The sequence below is a fragment of the Psammomys obesus genome, unplaced genomic scaffold (assembly GCF_907164565.1).
Source record: "Psammomys obesus unplaced genomic scaffold, mPsaObe1.curated_primary_1811, whole genome shotgun sequence".
Taxonomy (NCBI): Eukaryota; Metazoa; Chordata; class Mammalia; order Rodentia; family Muridae; genus Psammomys; species Psammomys obesus.
The window spans coordinates 26385683-26404298 of NW_026596117.1; the positions used below are offsets into that span (position 1 = coordinate 26385683).

General features: G+C 41.5%; 1 protein-coding gene across 2 annotated transcripts in view; it reads right to left on the reverse strand.

Moving 5' to 3' along the window:
- Positions 1 to 2353: 2353 nt before the first annotated feature.
- Positions 2354 to 18616, reverse strand: part of Kif27 (kinesin family member 27) — a 65345-nt gene continuing 49082 nt past the window's right edge. For both annotated transcript variants that reach the window (XM_055629295.1, XM_055629296.1), the window contains 5 exons: positions 18017 to 18232; positions 10560 to 10766; positions 8850 to 9048; positions 7328 to 7492; positions 2354 to 4310 (listed from right to left, as the gene is read on the reverse strand). In XM_055629295.1, coding sequence (XP_055485270.1) covers positions 3850 to 4310; positions 7328 to 7492; positions 8850 to 9048; positions 10560 to 10766; positions 18017 to 18232 — 1248 coding nt within the window. In that variant the 3' untranslated portion in view covers positions 2354 to 3849. The remainder of the gene's footprint in view (positions 4311 to 7327; positions 7493 to 8849; positions 9049 to 10559; positions 10767 to 18016; positions 18233 to 18616) is intronic.

An 18616-nucleotide genomic window follows, 5' to 3' on the forward strand; every position in this document is an offset into this window, starting at 1 on the left:
ATGGATTAGGTCTTTGTTTATATTTTGGTAGGTGGTGCTGTGTGCTGAGTTTTACAGCCTGAATGACACTTCTGCCATGGAGTCAGTTGTGCTAAGGTCTTGGGACCTGCTAAGGTCTGGAGTCTTGTTACAAGGACCTTCCTAAATATAAAGGCAAATACAGCTTGCCTGCCCTGGAAGGTTTCTTTTAAACTAATAAATTTGTCTAGGGTGGGGGCAAATGAAAACTACTGGAAACATTAAAACACTATATAACATTAGGGTTTCTCTGAAGTTCTTTTTCATAATTTCCCTTGTTCTGATTACTCTACTTCTGGGTTCAATTCAAAGGTTGTCATAATCATCAAATACCATCTTCAGAATTTGGTGCCTGTGAGTGGTTCAATCTAAGGGAAAGAAATAAGTAGAGACCCTGGTGCAGGTAAGGCCTGTATTTCTGTAGAGAACTTACAAACAGTAAGTCCCATGAAAAGTCAGTCAGCAGCAGCAGCAGCAGCAGCAGCAGCAGCAACTCCAGCAGGAAAGCTGTCGATGGGTGGAGGGGCTCCCCATTCTATGTGGTAAACTAGAGGCTCAAAACTGTAGACAATTACTGCAGAGGACTTCAGTCTTACTTTTGCAAAGTTTTGAGAATGTTAGGAAAATCAAGACAGCCTACAGCTTATTAGTTTTAAATGTAAAGTACGCATAGTAAATTTAAAAATTCCAAAGAAGCAGAGAGAATTGTAGATATGAATGGTCCTCTACCTGTATTTCCTGTGTGTACCACCCCCATGTAGTGTCTGAGAACCTGGGCTGAGCACAGAACTGCCCTCAGGAATGATCGGATCCCATTAGAATCAGCCATGTAAGGTCCCTGTTCTTAAAGAAGCACAGCCTTACTGCTGCACGTTTATAAACAAAGTGACAGTGAATGAAAATAAAGTCCATGTTACTGGAAATCATGATATATTTTTGCTGACTCTTTGAACTCTTGAGTTTATAAGGATATGAATGATTGAAGGACCCAAAATATTACATCAGAAGAGAAATTAGACTAAAGCAGCATGAAGTGTACTGTGAACACAGCTCAGTGGCAGATCATGTACCTCACATGTTCATAGCCATGAGCTGACCCCAGCATTCAGGAGGCAGAGCCAGGCAGATCTCTGTGAATGTGAGGCCAACCTGGTTCACAGAGCAAGTTCCAGGACAGCTATACTACACAGAGAAACCTTGTCTTGAAAAAACAAAAACAAAACAAAAACCACTTTATATATACAGAGAAACTCAGGCTGTGGAGATGGCTCAGTGGGTAAAATACTTGCTGTTTAAACATGAGGATATGAATTCAGATCCTTGACACCCACAAAAAAGCCAGGTGTGGGGGTGGGGGACAAAGAGACAGGTCTTTTGTCTTGCTTGGAGTCTTGCTGACTAGCCAGCCTAGGTTCAGTGAGAAACCCTTTCTCAAAAAAACAAAAAAATCCTGTGGAAAGTAATAAAGGAAAGTCACCGACTCCACAGGCACATGCATAGTGAATACGCACGAGCAAGCATGTACATATACACCGCCACCCCGGAACACGATGACAGAGTGTAACTCTTTGCACTGGGAGGGAGGTACCCTACATTTTGATCATAAGCATCCCAACCTAACTAGAATGAACTGTTTACATCTAGATTCCATTGTTTGGGACATTATAAATGTTTAGGTATATGAATGAAATTTATCAAAGCATATACAAGATACAAATTAAATGTTTAATAAAAACAGGGAAAACATCCTCATTACTTGATAATAATTTACATTTCTGTCATCTGATTAAATCATTGTAGTTTCACATAACTACAATATTTTGTTAGTGTAAAAAAAAGGTTTGGCAGAGTGCAGGGAATCTTATGAAAGAAGGGGGAGATAGAAAGCCCCGGAGAGGACAGGAGCTCCACAAGGAGAGCCACAGAACCAAACGAAATCTGGGCACAGGGGTCTTTTCTGAGACTGATACTCCAAACAAGGACCATGCATGGTGATAACCTAGAACCCCTGCACAGATGTAGTCCATGGCAGCTCTGTGTCTAACTGGGTTCCCTAGTAAGGGGAACAGGGACTGTCTCTTGACATGAACTCAGTGGCTGGCTCTTTGATCACCTCCCTCTATGGGGGAGCAGCCTTGCCAGGCCACAGAGGAGGACAATGCAGCCAGTCCTGATGAGACTTGATAGACTAGGGTCAGATGGAAGGGGAGGAGGACCCTCCCCTACCAGTGGACTGGGGGAGGGGCATGGGAGGAGAAGAGGGAGAGAGGGCAGGATTGGGAGGGACTGAGGGAGGGGCTGCAGCTAGGATACAAAGTGAATAAATTGTAATAAATAAAAAATAAATAAAAGTTTTATTTCAACAGGTAAAATAAATGTTTTAATTTCTTCGGCAAGAAGGATTCTAGTATGAAAACACATTCTTGTATGAATTACAATTAGGACCTTCATTAGTAAAAAGATAAATATATAATTTTTTGGAGACAGGGTCTCTCTATGTAGTCCTGTTGTCCTAGAGGTCACTATGTAGAGCAGCCTCTGCCTCCAGATGCTGTGATGAAAGGCGTGAGGCACCATACATAGCTTAACATATAACTGTTATTTTTGTGGAAGGCACTGGTGCTTTGCCATGAGACTTAGGATATAGTGTGTGTGTGTGTGTGTGTGTGTGTGTGTGTGTGTGTGCATGTGTGGGTGTGTGCAGACATAGACGTCATCGACATGCTTTAACAATAGACTTAGGAAGTATGGAGAGAACTCAGTGGGAGCTGAGTGAGCATCTGTGAGGTACTTTTACTGCTGGCTCTAAATAGTCCAAAAACCAGCTTTGGTTTACACATGAAAGTATAAAACAAAAGACAAAACAATACTGAGGACATTACAATGAGATGTTGCCAGGAGAAAATTGAGTAAGATTTCATGTACATATTTACACCCCAATGCCCTTGAGCCTGTGAAGCTGGAAAGCTGAGGTGGTCAGGTCTCAGCTTTCACCCTATCGGACAGATGCGCTACCCACGCACTCCACACAGCCACTCTGCTCACACGCTACTTCTTTCCTTAGAATGACGAAGGCCTGTGCTACTCTGTGATCATTTCCCTTTCCAGGGTGATGCAGGCATTAGTGTTATGGTATGATCAGTTTCCCTATTCCAGGAAGTTGCAGACATGTCTCACAATGCTGGCACTGTATGAGAGGTGATGCAGAAAGCATTGGCAGGATAAAGGTGAACATCTACATTGTATTGTATTATTAAACAAAGAATATAAAAATAACTATAAAAACGAAAGATAGCACGTTAGAGTTAAGGCTGGCACGCTGTCTTTGTGAATCCTAACTACTGTACTGTACCTCGGCCCACAGGCTCACTTCCGGCAAACATTTTCATCATACCAAAACACACACAGAAGGGAGGTAACTGGCACAATTGGGGTAGCAACATACTTACACTTTAACATTCAAATACTCAGGGTTATAATGCACTTCTACAATATGCCTTTATATTATAGAATAATATACATTTGAAGGGTCTTTTAGTCTTAATTTTGTTCTTCAAATTTATCTGAAAAATAAAGCAAATATTCCTGGAAAAGAACTTACGTACACCTATAGGTAGATATCATTCAATATATGAAGCATTCAAAAATGCATTTATGAAATATTAAACCCTAAAATACACTATAGTACACAAGGGTATCAACCTCCCTTTCCTGTATCCCAGGAAGGAGCTAGTGACCCTGAGTTTTAATTTTGTCAGTTAGAAGAAAGGATCTTTTCACATACTTACTAAATTAAGAGTTTTATTGTTCAACGCCTATGCTTTGAAGTCATTAGGCTTCCTCAGATACTTCAAGGGAACCAGCAGTCACTGATCGGACTCCAGCTCCAAGACTGGAGCGACGTAATGACAGCTCCACAGCAGAAATCTGGCGTAATTCTCTGCGACACAGTTTGACAGGCTTGACACCTAGCTGCCCCATATTCCTCAAGAGCTGAAACTGGGATGGTGGTAGACTCTGAGACTGTGTGAAGGGATGGGGCTCTGGGTTATCAGCATTGCTCAACAGCTGGCCACTGGAGGGTGCTACCGAGCCATAGACTGCAAGTGTGTCTGTGCCACCTTCCAGAGTCATCTGGGGCAGGGGCTGGGTTTTTAAGCTGCTTGAAGAATTGTCTACTTGTCTTTCTCCTCCATTGAACTTTGTATTTTCGGTTCTGGATGCCCACTTTAGTTCTTCAGGAAGTGCAGCCACCTCTTCTGGATCCAGAGCACCATCTCCAGCATCACAGTCTAGAGAGAAACCCACAAAAGACAAGACAAAGCAAACACTGTCTTCTCAAAACCAGGTATTTTTGCCACAATATGCTAACAAACTGCATCATTATCACTAAACAAGTAAGACAAGACACTTTCAGATTTCTGCTTTAATGATTTCTTCAGACAAATAGATGTGTGACTGTAACTCATTCGTGATTCACTTATTAACATCTTGCAATGAATAACAGATTTTTTTTACCTCATTTAAGCTGAAAATATCTAGTAATTTTGATATTCTCTAGAGATCTGAGTACTTGTGTGTCTCTGAAATCTTTTTAAAGAAGTAATTATTAACTTTTAAACTAACTTTTAAGTTTAAATAATTCAGTATTTTATTTTATAGTATGGGTGTTTGCCTGCATGTGTCTGTATATGTATGAAGCCTGTGGAGAGCAGAAGAGGGTGCTGTAGCCTTTGGGACTAGAGTTACAAATGACTTTGAGCCGCCATGTGGTTGCTGGGAACCAAACTAGGTGGGTTCTAAAAACCAAACTGCTTTTAACTGCTTAACCACCTTTCTAGCCTGAAGAGTTATTCATTTATATATATATGAGAGTCTTAGCAGCATTTATGGATGGACATCATGTGTGTGCAGTGCTGAAGAAAAGGGTGTCAGATTCCCTGAAGCTGGACTTACAGGCAGCTATGAGCCACCTGATGTGGGTGCTGGGAACTGAACCTGGGTCTTCTGCCAGCACAATATGAGCTCTTAACCAGTGAGCCATCTCTCCAGTGCCTCTGATAGCTCTCTTACATTTGTCCTTTGCTTGGCTCGTTACTGGTTAATTCCAAGTCCTGGCCAAGTGAAGGCAGCTTGGGACAACACTGGCTTTGCCCTTACTTCCAGGCACACATCATTACGTACACGTATGAACATCTGGTCTTGGTTGGCCCCTAGCGTGACAGCAATATTCTGTTACCTATCTGTACTCTGTGAGATGGGCCTCAGCTTCCACTGTCAGTGAATGGATAAGAGTGAATGAAGAGCTAAGACCTCAGAAGTCTTTAATTATAACAGATTGAAGAGCAAAAGCTTGCTTATGGGAAATCCCTACAGTTAATACTGATAAAGTAATTGCCAACCTTAGTGTGCCTTGCCAGCGCTTTGCATACTGTTTCCCGTGAAGACAGAATTTAAGTAGGCTGTACACTGGCAGCACTGAAGCCCACACAAGCTTTACTTCTCCCTCAACCTGGAGCTTGCCTTGAAAAGTGACCTACACTACAGCAGGACTGCTGCAAGTTGTGCGCTGTCACCCCACCAGGCCCCACACATAAATGCACACACAATAAATAATAATGGAAAGAGTCCAAGTGGACTCACTCACTTATGGCTGCTGAGAGTAAGAGGCCTGGCTGCCTTCTCCAGAAACTGACTGCAAGGCGAGTGTTAAGCTTGCCGGCGACTGACTGCACAGCAAACTTGAGGAGCCACTATTATGGTCACCTCTGTGTGTGCTTTAGCTCCATGTGAAGATCTGGATCGGTGGCTAGCTCATGTTTTCTGGTTTGCAGCCCCAGAGATCAAGCTCATAGCTTTGCAAAGTCAATTGTTTTAAACCCTGGATTATAAACTAGAATATGCTTGTAGAGATGTTGATTTTTTCTAGTCATAGAAATTATTTTTGAAAAACAGCTAGAAATGAATATTTTTTATATAACCTCTTTTATATAACTTGATTGCCTCCCTACTTTGAGGTCTTATTAAAAAATATATTGAACTTTTGACTTTTGCAGAGTACTTTGTCATGGTAATCATTCTGTTTTTTAAGGGGCTAATTTTACATACTTACATTTAATTAGGAAATATCTTTGAATTTGATCAAGATTTTTTTAATTTCTGGACGTCTGCCTTAGGACTGACCTTAGAAATACAGACGCTTTTACTTTCATTGTATCCTTCTTTGGACAGTGTTTAAAAATCTTGTATGTATGTGCATCTGTGTGAGGCCAGCGGTGTCAGACCTGGAGTCCCAGGTCCACAGCAAGAGCAGCCAGAGCTCCTAACCACTGAGCCATCTCCTTTGTACAATTGCTTTTAGCAATCAGAAGGCTTAATTCCTATAATATAGGCAAACAATAGATAGGGCCTTAAAAGACAGCAAAAGCCACTGGTACATAGCAGACAATTAATAAAAATCATTTCTTACAGTTTTATGTATGTTAATATAGCTTATATAGTTAATTTACATATTTTAATATTGGACAGTCAAGTATATTCCTCAACTGTTAATAAGTGTGTAACTACAACCATGACCAGTACTTGATGTGATAAACGCAGGGCCGATTCAGGAGTCCGAGCGGAGGGAAACCTCCGCAGCACACACTTGCTGAGCATGTGTGAGGTGCAACACTCAACTCCCAGTAAAGAGGGAAGAGGTTCAGTTTATTAACACACTGTGCAAGAATTAAGTCCAGCATTTATACCACCCCAAGATATTACTTGAAACAACTTTTATTTGGAGCTAATATATTCTTTTGGAATTATACTTCCGCCATATTGTACTTTCATTTTCAAATTTGGTTGCCCATAAGGAAAAAATGATTTTGTGGTGGCACATGCTTTTAATCCCAGCACTCTGGAGGCAGAGGCAGGTAGATCTCTGAGCCAGCCTGGTCTACAGAACGAGTTCTAGGCTAGCCAGGACTACACAGAAAATCCTGTCTCAAAAAACAAAGAGAAGAGAAAAGGGGAGGGGAGGAGAAGAGAAGAGAAGAGGAGAGGAGAGGAGAGGAGAGGAGAAGAGAAAGAGAAAGTGTAAAAGAGAGAAGAGAAAAGAGAGAAGAGAGAGAACCATAATCATTCTCTTCACACATACAGTGTTCATCTTCCCAACGCTTCCCATGAGGTTGTCTTATTACAGACTAAGTACATACTGTTTGTCTACAGAGACAAATAAAGTACCTCACCCTTGGGAAGTGCTACACTACAAATCAGGCAGGATGTTAGGGAGCAGGGTTAGCATGGCAAGTGACACTCAAAGCCTTACGCTCTGCTAATGTGAGCTGCCATGGTGATGCTCCTCGCGTGGGGTCTTTCAGTTTCTTCTTAAGATCTCTGCTGGTTTTCTTATAGAAGTAAAGATCTTTCTCTAGCTGCTGGATTTTATCTTCGTATTTTTTTAAGGTTTCTATAATGCCTTCTCCATCTTGTTCTACAAAGCAAAATTTTACATTTAACCTTGGCTTTAAAAGAAATGATTTAAAATTATACTTTAGCATAGCTCCAGATTCACTTTAAAGGGTCAGAAGTATGGTACACATATCTGTTACCTGAAGGGATTTTCTTCAACCATAGTATGGATTCCTTTGCCTATAAAACTTGTTTCATATAAAACTTGTTTTAAAGGATCAATCCCTTCATTTCCTGCTCTACCTGCTCTGCCAGCCACTTCCTGTTCACAACTCAGCATTTTCTGCCATTGCTGCTCAGAAGACTTATCAAGAACAGCAGAAATGGGCATTTCCTCTTAAACAAAACAAAACAAACAAAACAACAACAACAAAAACTCACGTATGTAGAACTCAGTCATGTGTGTTAATATAGTACATCATTTGCATTAAGACTGTGGATATATGGAAAGTCGTAAGTCTGGGTTTATAGACCCAAGATATACACAGCCCCCCCGCCCCCTGCAAAAGGCCTGTAAGCACTCTACTGACTGAGCTCCGAGTTCCTGTTGTATGATCCTAATCATCTCAAAACCACAAAAGCTCTACTCAGTGATCTTTTTGAGTCATTAGACTTAACTACAGAAAGACCAGGACAGTGGTGTGTGGGATCCTGGCTAGGGAAATCCTGTTCATTAGGCAAAGCAGTTGCTGATTAACTTTGTAACACTGATTTACTGTCAAATTGCTTTCCGATTTTCTGCTTCTTCAGGTTGCTTCTCTCAAACCCCTTTAGCTCATTTCAGCTATGTGTTCATGAGCGTCAGGGCTGAGCAGCCTGCACTGAAGCCAAAGCACCCAGCCAGCAATGACTGAGCTGTCACTGTACCCATTTGGGTACCAGCCATGTTCTCAGGTAGTGTGAGGAGTCTATCACGACAGCTCTCTTTCCACACCAGAATCTATTGTTGAGCTGATGCTGATCAGTAATAATATTATGTACTAATCAATTGTGACCTATGATCTAACCTTACTGCATAAAATTCTATAATTAACTGAAAATTATAACAAGAACTATAACTAGGAATTACAACAAAACCAATCACTTCATTGGTATATGAAAAAAAAAAAAAAACCAGAAGTTGTCTTACATTTCCACATAAAAGCCAGACAACCTCAAAGCAACAGGGTTTCAGGGGTTGTTGAGTGACTGGGAGCAGACAACAGGGACAGCACTTCAAATGTGAGTCCTCTCACATCAAAATATAGGAAGCATGGTAGTAGGCATGCATGCAAAGGTCAAGGTTGTCTGCAAACTGGACTGATGTACACACACTGGCTGCTTCCCTCCTCAGCACCACCCAACCCCATCACCTTCTATAACCACACCCGGGAGGCTACCTTTGAAATGCTGTAGCAACAACTGCATCTTCTGTTCGTGCTCCTTTTGCTGGAGGGTCAGTCTCCGGTCACATTGCAGTCGAAGATGCTCCAGTGCAGACTCTAATTCACGGACTACATTATCCCGTTCTAGAACCTTCATTTTCATCTCTTTATTCTGCAACTGTTGCTTGCGTTCAGCTTCTCGCAAATTAATCACCTGTCAAAGACATTTTTGACCTTTTAAGTGTACGTTATGTAGCCTAATAACAGATAAGCCCGGTTTTCTTGTACTACATGAAGATGTAGCTACTTAACCTCAATAATATCTTAAGTGCCCTTTAACGGGTGTTGGATGGATGCCACGACAAATGCTTTAAAAGATAAATATAAAATAGCCTAAGAACCTTTTGAATTTGTCAAAATTATGAATTAGTAATATTTTCATTTTTGGCATAATACTTCACGGATAGTCGTCTCTCTAAAACATCTCAGATAAGATTTTGTACTTCTGATTGTATGATTCTATTTTCTTCTGTAGACCTGGCAGGCCTTGAACTTACCTCCTAAGTGCTAGGAATGTATAAACAGGTGCCACCATGCCTGACTATAATTCTATAACTGTTTCTCTGGTCCACATGGATATTGAGGAATATTTATATTTTTGCAACATCTATATTTAATTAAAACATTTGTTTTAATTAAAACATATTTTGATCTTCAACACAGAGGTTCCATTGCAGGCTGTGCATTTTGTCTGCTGAGGTAAAGCAGTGTAGACAGTATTGGTGCAGTAGAAGCTGACATGTAGAATCTCAAATGATTCCCATTAAAACAACACTCATGTCTACACAGTGGCCTTAGCTAGATCTCTTGGGCTAAGAGCCCTCCCCAGTCCCCAAGCCTAGGCTACATGTAAACCACATATAATCTCATCAGTAATAGTTGCTGGCTACTACTGATTATACCTGCCTTGGGATACTGCTTAATACTTTCATTCACTTTGTTTTTTGAGACAGGGTCTCACTATGTAGAGACCAGGCTGGCCTCAAACTCACAGAGATCCACCCGCATCTATCTCCCTAGTCTTGGGATTAAAGGTGTGTACCACTATGCTGAGCTTTTCATTCACTTTTTATTGGGTACAATTAGACTTTGAAACAGCCTTTGTTTTACTTTGTATCAATTGTCATATATTCTCATTAATTCAGTATATCTTTAGGGAGAAGCCATTCTTCAAGATACATATTTTACGTGGAAAAATATTAGAAATAAAATGGACATAGTTCTTAATGCTACAAAGTATCTCTATCAGCAAGCTGCCAGTTTGTTGTCAAATAGTCTGATTGACTTACGCACATCCAGACGAACAAACCCTAATACCTTCCATGTACCAGTGCACCTCCATTCCACCTACCCAGCATATGAGGGTGACTGGCAATGCACACACAGCAATGGAGGGAAGAAACCAAAACCTGCATTTAAACTTAGAATCAAGAAACAATAGGGAAGCTACCAATTAAACTATCTAGACTTCCTAGAAAGGGACCTTTGATTTTTAACCTCGTCAAAGTCAAGCTTATTTGGATAATTCACAAACTTTGTGGTAACACTCGGTCCCTTTAGTTGATCACCAAATCTTTAAGCATTTCACTTTCTAAAGAAAGTTCAATATAAATGAGGCACCTTGACCCCTCCTTGTAAGAAAAGTGTTGTTCCTTAGAAATGTACCTTATTGAAATACTTGAAAAGAATAGCTCTAATCTCAGCAAGATTCAGGCAAACTAGCTTTTCCACAATATTTGCTTCACTCTGAGAGAGGCTCTGCAGTGATGCTCTGAGGGAGCTTTGGCGACTCTGGATGCTTTCATTCTTGAACTCAATCGCAGCTTCCAGAGCTTCGATGCCTTCTTCAAGTTGGAAAAGAAGATGTTCTTCCTAGAGATCATGGAAAGCATTCATCTTAGAGACAAAGTACAGCCTGAATGCTGGCACATGCTTAGACCAGATCTTACCATGTGACTGAGTTTAAGAGACAATACCCTTAAACTCCCACTAAGTGTAAAGGACACAGTATTTGAGATTTTGCTACACGGTGTGATGTATCATGTCAGTGTATAACACAGTAAACATCACATAACAAAAAGGAAGGCGCAAAAGTTGGCTGAGTTCCATGGTGTTCCAAGGCTATACAGCAGACACTGATTACCTAATCCAAGGGAGACACTGAACATGGCCTCAGCTCACAGAATCTACAGCACCATCTCCCTCAGGAGGCCTACATTGCCTTTAAAATGTAGACTCTGTACCGACGAGGCCTCACAGCTGCTGTACCTGCAAACAGCTAGCAGAACACCACAGTGCTGGGACAGAAGGGAGGGAACACTTGGAGCCCACAGGAGGATGAGAAGAGAGGTCTATGGGGACACGCAGCAAAGGTGGCAGAGTGGTCAGGTCATGGAGTGGGAGCATTTCATGAGTCCTATGCAATGGGCCAGTCAGAACCATATACCCCAAAGTCCAGTATTTGGAAGGCTGAGGCAGGAGAATCGCGAGTTCAAAGGCTGCATAATGAGACCCTGTGTTTTAACCTCCTTTGAAAAATATTTCTATGAAATATCAATTAAATGGTGGCAATGTAACATCAGTTAATATACTATTCATGTCAGAGAACCTAAGAGTTCTCTGAGCTGCTCAAATTTATACTATGTGGGGTAAAGAGGAGAGAAAACTGAGAGTTGGATATATCTCTGTATTTCTACACCTGTGTAAAGCTAGTTTCTGTGGGCAGACTGCCTTGCCCACACTCACAGCATTGCTGCTCATCATCACATCCTTGATGAATGCTAGGCACAGTATTCATCACATAATTTAAACTCAGTATTTGGCGAGTGAGTTAATGAAAAACTTACAAATATTTTCCTATGCCTGATTATTTTCCCACCACTCCTAAGAGTTGTTAGTGACTTCCAGACCTCCTTTTCTCCAGTTCAAGAAACAGGTCTGTCATTTAGCAGGAAGTTGAATACTTATTTTAAGAAGCTATCTTATAAAATCTTCTGGAAGAACACTATGGGGAAAAATGTTCAATAACCATTTCTCTTGCTATAACTAACCATCATTTGATTATATGATAATTGTTCCAAAAGAAACAAAATAACCATATTACGAAACATGAAGTTTTATAATTTTAAATTGCTATACGTATGCACATTGGTTATATGCAGGAGTGCAGATGCCCTGCAGAATCTAGAAGAGGACATTAGCTGTCTTGAAGGAGTTACAGATGGTTGTGAGCTGCCAAATGTTGGTGCTGGAAACTGAATTCTGGTTCTAGACCCTGAAGCCATCTTTTCAGCCCAATAATTACATTTTTAAGACAGGGGGGAAAAAAACCACCTTAAATAGTTTTGAAAGGTACTTAAGTGAATGAATAAAAGGGACCAATAAATAGAAGTGAGTTATCTAAAGAGAATATATCTGATTTTTCAATTCACACTCGGATTATATTTTATCAAGATTAAATATAAACATTTGGATTATATCTTATCAAAAATAAAAAAGGTTTGCTGAGATTAGAACATGGCTGAAAACAATTTAAGTGTAATTTTAGTTTCTATAGTTTTGAATGTGAGTTAACGAACTGCTGAGAAAATATAAGGTATTATAACAACAGAGCCCTGAAGATTACCAACTCCAAATAAAGGCCACACAGCCAGGGAGATGGCTCAGTGGGTAAAATCTTTTGCTTCGAAGCCTGACTAAGTTTTCTCCCTGGAATCCACATGGCAGAAGTAAAGGACTGACTTTCTGTGGTGGTTTCAATAAAAGCAGCCCACATAGGCCCCTAGGGAGTGGCACTATGGGGAGATGTGGCCTTGTTGGAGTAGGTGAGGCTATATTGGAGGAAGTGTATCACTGGGGGTGGGCTCTGAGGTTTCAGATGCTCAAGCCAGGCCCAGTGTCACTTTTTCTCCCTGCTGATCCAGACATAGAAGTCTCAGCTACCTCTCCAGAACCATGCCTGCTTGGATGCTGCCATGTTTCTGGCCATGATGACAATGGAACGAACCTCTAAAACTGTAAACCAGCCCCAATTAGATGTTTTCCTTTACGAGAGTTGCCACGGTCATGGTGTCTCTTCACAGCAATAGAAACTCTAAGAAGACACTCCCCGAGTTGTCCACTGACCTCCATACGTGTGCTGTGTAGCCTGGTGGTGGTGGCAGCAGCGATGGCGCACACCTATAATCTCAGCACTCAGAAGGCAGAAGCAGGTGGCTCTCTGTGACTCTGAGGCCAGCCTGGTCTACAAAGTGAGTCCAGGACAGCCAAGGCTACACAGAGAAACCCTGTCTTGAAAAAAATAACCCACATGTGTGTTCTGGCTCACATGCATGCATACATGTGCAAGTGTACGTGGATACACACACAGACACACCACACAATGAAACTTTAAAAAAGTGAAAATACAAAATAAATGAGCCACTGGGCATGGTTGTGGCTGTGGCAAACTGTCCAGCACATTGCCGGTACTTTTAAACTCATTTGAACTGCAGAGGTTGGCACAGTCTGAGGGAGCAGGTGTGGGTTGGTCCCAAGGATCTACTTTGCTAACAGGGCCTAAAGCAGTGCTCTCTAAATGTCTTAGACCACACATCCCTTTCAAGAAAGAAGTGAGACAAGGAACTAACACAACCTCTCAAGCAAGTATTGTGCTCTATGTGCATTTTGGATAAACAAATGTTTAAATATAAAAGATGGAAGTAAAACGTAAAAGATACAAGTTCTTACATGTTTTCCTGTACACCACTTACTAGAAGTAACTGAATTATTAGCAAATGACAGGATCTCATAGCTAAGAGACTTTGGACTTCTGTATCTTAATTTGTAAGTATGGGTTCATCCTGTCATCTGCAACAATATGGATAGATAGAAGACATTAAGTTAGCCAAATAAGCCTAGCACAGAAAAATGAATATGAAGCATTTCAATCCACTTGGGCAAGATTAAAAAAAATGGCAGCATAAAAGTAGAAAACAGAACAGCAGTCAGTGGAAGCTCTAAGTGGAGAGGGCAGTGAGAGATTAACAGGCATCTAGAGAGCTAGATGGGCAGATCCAACTCACGTGCCATAGTAGAGTAGGTGTCCAGTTAGACCTCAGTGTCAGTGTGACACTTGAGAAGGGCGTCTCCATCGAGGGCTTCCCCAGATGAGATTGACTTGTGGGCAGATCTGTGTGGAGCTGTTTTGACTGCTGGTCTTGACAGGAAGACCAGCTAACTTTTTCTGGGATATATACAGCAGCAAGCAAAGCATGAGGCAGCAGACATGCCAACAAGCACGTTCCTCCCTGTCTCTGGTCAAGTTCTTGTGGAGCTCCTGTCCTGGCTCCCCTCAGTGACAGACTGTGGCCTGGAAGCTGAAATGAGCCTCTCCCCCTCTGAGCTCTAGAACAGGAATTGCACCAGAGAAGTGTGGCACGCTGTGACCAGCCTTACCACATTGTCTTGAGAATAGATGGGACCTTGGCACTATGGGCTAGAAAACCTGCTGAGTGCTTAGAGCTTCGTAAAGATACACTGTGGGATTGTGGAAGGTATGAATGCCAAGGGAAATGCAAACAGTGGAGGCCTGGGATGCAGGGATGTAGATTTCTCACTAATCGAAGCCTACAAATGAGAGGGAAGCCAGGATTCTGTTAAGACTTGGGGTGGGACCATTGTGAGATATTATGGAATAAGAATGTGCTCATCAGTTAGGGCTATGGCTCAGCTATGATTAATAAGCTATCAATATCACTGAATGAAATGTGTTCTACTGGGGCAATAAGGAAATATTTGCACAGGGTCAGCACACAGAAGGTGTGGTCCAAGGCCATGGGCCATCGCAAGCTGGCAGCCAAGCTTGGCAGTCTGGAAGAGTTCCCACACAGTACTGGTTTGGAAAGCATGAAAGATGCAAGATTGTAGAAATTATGGAGAGTGGGTGGAGCCACGTGGCAGGGACCAGGAGAGAGCACTGGGGAAGGTGCATCCTCAGTTGTGGTGGAGAATAGAGATGGCAGGACTACGGGATGTCTGCCAAGGACAGTGGAGGTGAGCAGAAGGGCAGGCCCAAGCCTGTGAGTCCCACTATGTGTACCACGGATGGCAGAGAAGAAGAAATGGGACTGCTCAAGCCATTTGGAGCTGGAAAATGGCAGTGAGTGAGCCCCAGATGCTTCGGGATCTGGATTTACACTGCTGACTGTTTCTATGCCCTAGTTCTTTCTTGTTGGGGTAAGAATGTATAACGTTTATATTGCAGGACCCCACAGTTAAGAAACATGTATGTGTATGTCTATGTGTTGGGTATACGACATGTGTGCAGGAGCTCACAGAGATCAGAAGATGGCACAGGCTCCCCTGGAGCTGTGAGCCACTTGAAGTGGGTGCTAGAAACTGAACTCCAGTCCTCTGGAAGAGCAGCAGCAGGTGCTCTTGACCACTGAGCCAGCTCTCCAGCCCTAAGAGACTTTTTTTTTTTTTTTTTTTTTTTTTTTTACTGGCAATCCATTGTCTTTTTATTAATTTATTCCTAAGAGACTTTTGACTTTTAAAAGAGACCTTGAATTTTAAAGCACTGGTTTTTTTAAAAAAAACTATGGACTTTTGAAAGTTGGACTGTGTTTTATATTAATGTGAAACTGTAGGGACAGATAAGTGAAAAGTTATAGCTTAAAAGTAGCACATTTGTGTATCAAGCTGATAAAGGATGGACCATCCTCATTTGCTTTAACTGTCAATTTTACACAGTCTAGTGCCTCTTAAGGAGGGAGTCTCAATTTAGGGATTGCCTACATCAGACTGTCTGCTTGCTATTTGATATACAAGGGCCCAGCCCACTGTAAGGGACATCACTCCTTGAGCAGGTGGTCCTGAAGTGTCTGAGAGAGATATCTGAGCATGAGTCAACAAAAGTGAGCCAGCAAGCAGCATTGTCTGGTTTCTGCTCCAGTTCCTACCACAACTCCCTCCGTGATGGACAGGGACCTGGAGGGTGAAATAAACTTTTCCCTCCCCTCACTTGCTTTTGAACAGTATTTTATCACAGCAACAGAAAGGAAACTAGCCTGTAACAATTATCCACTTGAAAATAACTAGAAGAATCCAAGTGTTTCTACTGTACAGACACAGTACCTGAGGAGATCTGGCTTTATCACTATCTACTGTGTACATACACTGAATTATATTATTGTGCTCCATAAATAAATAAATATAAATTTACAAATAAAAATTACAATTCAAATATGTATTTTAATTTTTGGATTTCATTAAAAACGAAAGTGTTCTTCAGTGAATTGTTGGGCAACCTGCTACTAAAATGACTTAAAGTCTATCACTTATAAATAAATTACTGTAAATACAGTAAAGAAAAAATTTTAAGCAAGTTTAAAGACATCAAAATAGCAAGCTATTCAAGTTCAGGTCTTGGGTCACTTTAGAATCTTCCATTAATTTGCTACTGGCAGATGTATTTGAGAATATTAAATCTTGGCTTTAAAACAGTGGTAAGAGCACAAAGAAAGCCAAAGACAAGCTCACAAGGCTAAATGGAACACAATTATGTGCCAGTACTGTTCAGGAAGTACTATGCATGGTGTCACCCACAAGTCAATGTTATCTGCCACAGAACTCCCCATGAAATGGAAGCCATTTTTGCGACAGGCTCTCACCATGTAAGTCTAGCTGGCCTGGAACTTTCAGCAGTCTGCCCATGTCAGCCTTGGACACACGTGTGCACTACCATGGCTTCATGCTTCTTAGTAATGGTTCTGCCCTCCTCAGTGTGCTCAGTCTCCGGTCTGCTCTATTTAATAGTGTCCTGTCAAAATCCAAACTATGACTGCAGATCACCATGGCAGCATTACATGGCTATCCTGAGATAACCTCTGCACTGATTTGTCACTTGAAAAATATTATAAACACAGCTTTGCTACATTATGTTACTCTCAAGGGGAGCATAACACTTAGCAGCAGACAGTTCTGGGCAGACAGGGCTCCTGAGTGCTGAAGTTTGCTGTGTACTAGGTGCTTATCCCTTCAAATCTAAAAGTTCAAGGCTCTAGTACCCTTTAGGAAAGCAGCCTGATTCAGGAGTCTCTGTACAGCTGCCCAAGTCAAGTCACATTACAGGACACAGATGTGAGAGAGGTCCTTCAGCTAGACAGGACCCAGACTAGCTGAGTTCCTTTCACCAGTTCATTCAGCAGTAGCCTTATGGGACACCTCTAACATCCTCCCTCTCGTCCAGTCTAAAACACAAGCTTCCGCAAGGACCAAGGCCCGAGCAGTTTACCTCCTTTCCCTTCCTTTGGTAAAGGGAGGACATAGTCAATATTTGGAGAGAAAATTCAGGTTCAAAAAACTCATCTGAAACAGGGCACTGGGATCATTTTCCCACTGAAATAAAGCATGTTTTTTAAGGCTAACTCTGGTGCAATTTGAAAGGCAATGAATGACTCATCTCTTATATGTTTAAGAGGGAAAAAAAAAAACAGCTGAGAAGAGCTATATTCTCTCAAATAAAAATTATAACCAAAAGGTATTTTATTGGAATCTGTATTTGTGTTTGGATGTTTCCAAAACACCAGGCCTTTTTCAAGATAGGCATGTTGTGTGGACCTAACATGATTACCAAAGACACACAGATGACAGGTGAACTGGGCCAGCAAATAAGGGGCAAAGCTGACCCCCTGAGTACCACAGGGTAAAGGGGGAGAACTAACCCCACAAACAAACCATGGTGTGCCTGTGTGTACATTGATCCCTCTCAAAATGTGAAAAAAATAAGAAAAAACAGAAGCTATGCGCTCTCTCCTTGAGAAATAAATGGTAAGAGACTTTTAAACCATATTCTATGATGTGTGATTTCAGGTAAGAAACAGCTAAGAAGGCCAAGGGATGCCTGAGTTCCCAAGCGCCTGACAATACCAGGCAGGACACATGCAGTTGCCTTTCTGGGAAGCCATCTGTCTCTGGTCACGAATGCCTTACACTACCAAGTAGATGCCAGATGAACTCATTAGCTGACAGTCTTGAAACAGGTTTATCAGATTCATCAAGTTTATGGTCACATGACAAGGGAGTCTCCCACATCACTCATCGTCATACATCAACTCCAGCTCCAGGGAATACTGACTTACTTTGGGGGACAGCACTCTACCATTCTTAAGCTTTTCATCCACACTGTTTCTCTGTCTCTGAAGCTGGTCCTTTTCCTTCTGAAGAGCTTGTACTTGTTCTGAAATCTTTATTTTCTCCTCAGTTGTGCTGCTCTCGAGCTGCAAACTTTTCTGTGACAACTCTTGGTCCAAAAAGTTCAGGCGAGCGGATATTTTCAGACTATCTGTGCTTAAGGCCTAAAAAGATAGAAACAGTTACAAAAAATTCAGGGATCTTAGAAAATAGGGAAACATCAATAAAATACTAAATGGTTCTAGATAATAAAACTTTCTAACGGGGTTCATTAACTAAAATCTTACATGGTTCTTTAAAAAGTATATAGATTTAAAGTATGAAGTTATGGGGACAGAGAGTAGCTCAGTGGTTAAGAGCACCGGCCACTCCTGCAAGAGAACTTGAGGTTCAATTCCCAGCATCCACATGACAGCTCACAAAGCTCCTCCAGTTGCAGAGGATCTGCTGCCCTCACCTGGGACAGTCCACACACATGGTGCACTTAATATACATGCAGGCAAAACATTCATTTAAAAAGAAAACCAAAGGTTTTGAGAGGTAGTATT